Source organism: Malurus melanocephalus, unplaced genomic scaffold, assembly GCF_030028575.1.
Source record: "Malurus melanocephalus ecotype Western Australia unplaced genomic scaffold, MMel_1.1 scaffold_440, whole genome shotgun sequence".
NCBI lineage: Eukaryota > Metazoa > Chordata > Aves > Passeriformes > Maluridae > Malurus > Malurus melanocephalus.
This window is the reverse complement of record NW_026623672.1, coordinates 166,031-168,117: the sequence shown is the minus strand read 5'-3', so window position 1 is coordinate 168,117 and position 2,087 is coordinate 166,031. Positions and strand designations below refer to the sequence as shown.

At 64.8% G+C, this 2,087-nt stretch overlaps 1 protein-coding gene across 1 annotated transcript in view; it reads right to left on the bottom strand.

The window, feature by feature from the left end:
- Positions 1-6: 6 nt before the first annotated feature.
- RAP1GAP (RAP1 GTPase activating protein) overlaps positions 7-2,087 on the bottom strand; it is an 8,207-nt gene continuing 6,126 nt past the window's right edge. Inside the window, exons 14-17 of the mRNA XM_057380219.1 lie at positions 1,991-2,085; positions 770-863; positions 607-688; positions 7-529 (exon numbers count right to left, since the gene is read on the bottom strand). Of these exons, the coding sequence (XP_057236202.1) occupies positions 369-529; positions 607-688; positions 770-863; positions 1,991-2,085 (432 nt within the window). The 3' untranslated portion in view covers positions 7-368. The remainder of the gene's footprint in view (positions 530-606; positions 689-769; positions 864-1,990; positions 2,086-2,087) is intronic.

Below are 2,087 nucleotides of genomic sequence, written 5' to 3'. Positions count from 1 at the left end.
CCCCCCCCCCAGTCTCTGTCCCATTCTGGAACTTTTTTCCCTTAAAATAAAGGGGGGGAGGGGAAGGGGGAGCTCCACTTTGGGGTTACCCTGGATTTGAGCCCCCTCTTTCTTTTCAGGGAAGGGATGATGCTGGGGTTGGACCCATTCTTCATTTTGGGGGTCACAACAGAGGGGGAACCCTTCATGGTGCATCACCCCCCCACCCGAGGGGTATTTGCGGTGACAGAGATTGTCTGGAGGGGGACACATCCCAATTTTTTTTAGGGGTCCCCCCAAATCCTGCACCGGGTCGATGGCTTCAGCTCCTGGCACGGGGATGGCAACGGAGGGGGCGAAGCGGTGACCCCCCACGAGTGGGGGGGTGACTATGAGCCCTGTGAGAGGGACATCAGTGGGGGCACCCCAGCGTGGGCACCCCCATACTGGAGCACACTGGTGATGGAGGGGCACTGCCCTACCGGATTGTGGGGGGGCTGCTCCAGCTGGATTTTGATCTCGGGGCAGGGGGGGTCAGGTGGGCGGCGGCCTGGGGAAATGGGGGTGTCATGACCCTCGAGGGGTCCCCCAGCCCCGCGGCACCCCGACCCGCGGCTGCTGGGCTACCTGGGGGGGTCTCGGGGGGGTCATCCGGCCAGGGGGTGTCGGTGAAGGCGTCGCGGTGGCTCCCCGAGGGCGAGCGGCTCTCCTGAGGGAGCAGGGACGGTCACAGGGCGCTGCCCACCTCCGACCGCCCCACGCCCCCCGGTCCTGCCCGGGCTCCCCGTACCCGTCCGGGCTCGCCGGGCTCCTCTGCGGCGCTGCCGAAGCTGCTGGCGCTGGACGACGAGCGGGACAAATCCGGCGGCTCCGGCTTCTCGGCCCTGCCAGGGACAGTCCCCAAGGCCAGGGACAGTCCCCAAGGCCACAACAGGCTGGCACTGCGCCTCGTGGCCACTGCCACGGCCCACCACGATGCTGCGCTGGACCCGGGACACGCTGTCCCCACACCACCCCACCTCGGGACACTGCATACTCATGTCGCCCTATCCCTGTCCCATCCCCATGCCACCCTGTCCCCATCCCATCCCAYCCCTGCGAGGTCCCAGCTCCATGCAATCCTGTCCCCATGTCTCTTGTCATCACAGCGACCTGTCCCCATGGCATGTGCCCAAGTGCAACCCCACAGCCCCCTGCCACCTTGTCCCTGGGACATACAGACTCTGTGCCACTCAGCTCCTGGGTGAACCTGTCCCCGTGACACCCCATCCCGCTGGTGTCCTGTCCCCATGCTGCCCTGTGCCAACCATGCTGATGCCACCCTGTCCTGGTGTCATCCCATCCCTGTGCCACCCCAGCCCAAGGTCACCCCAGCCCATTGTGTTCCTGCGTTGTCCCATCCCAGTATCCTCCAGCAGTCCCTCTGTCATCCTGTTATCACCCTGTCCCAATGCCACCCTGTCCCAATGCCACCCCATCCCTGTGTCACCCCATCCCTGTGCCACCCCATCCCTGTGCCACCCCATCCTGGTGTCACCCTTGAGCTGCACCATCTCAGTGCCCTCCAGTGCCCATGTCACCCTGCTATCACCCCATCCCAGTGCTCCCAGTCCTTGCACGCCCCCAGTCACTACATCCCTGTATTCCCATGTCACCCCATCCCAGTGCCAATGTCACTCTGGTTTTGTGCTATCCCATCCCAGTGCCTCCAGCTCCCATGTCACCCTGTCCCCGTGTCACTCTGGTGTCACCCCATCTCAGTGCCATTCCAACCCAGTGCCACCCCATTCTTGTGATAACCTGTCCCAGTGTCCTCCAGTCCCCGTGTCACCCTATTATCACCCTGTCTCCATGTCACCTCGTCTTGGTTTCACCCCATACCGGTGCGAACCTGTGCTCTCGCCACAGCATCCCAGTGCCTTCCAACCCCCATGTATTCCCCCCCCCAGTGCCACCCCACTCCAGTGCCCTCCTGTCCCCGGGTCCCCGATGCCCGTGCCAGCTGTGGGACCTGTCGGGGTTTCGGCGGCTCTCGGGGGAGCTGTGTGTGGAGCTGGAGCCGTCGGGGGCGCCGGGGCCGTCCCTGCGGGAAAGCGGCGGCAGTGAGG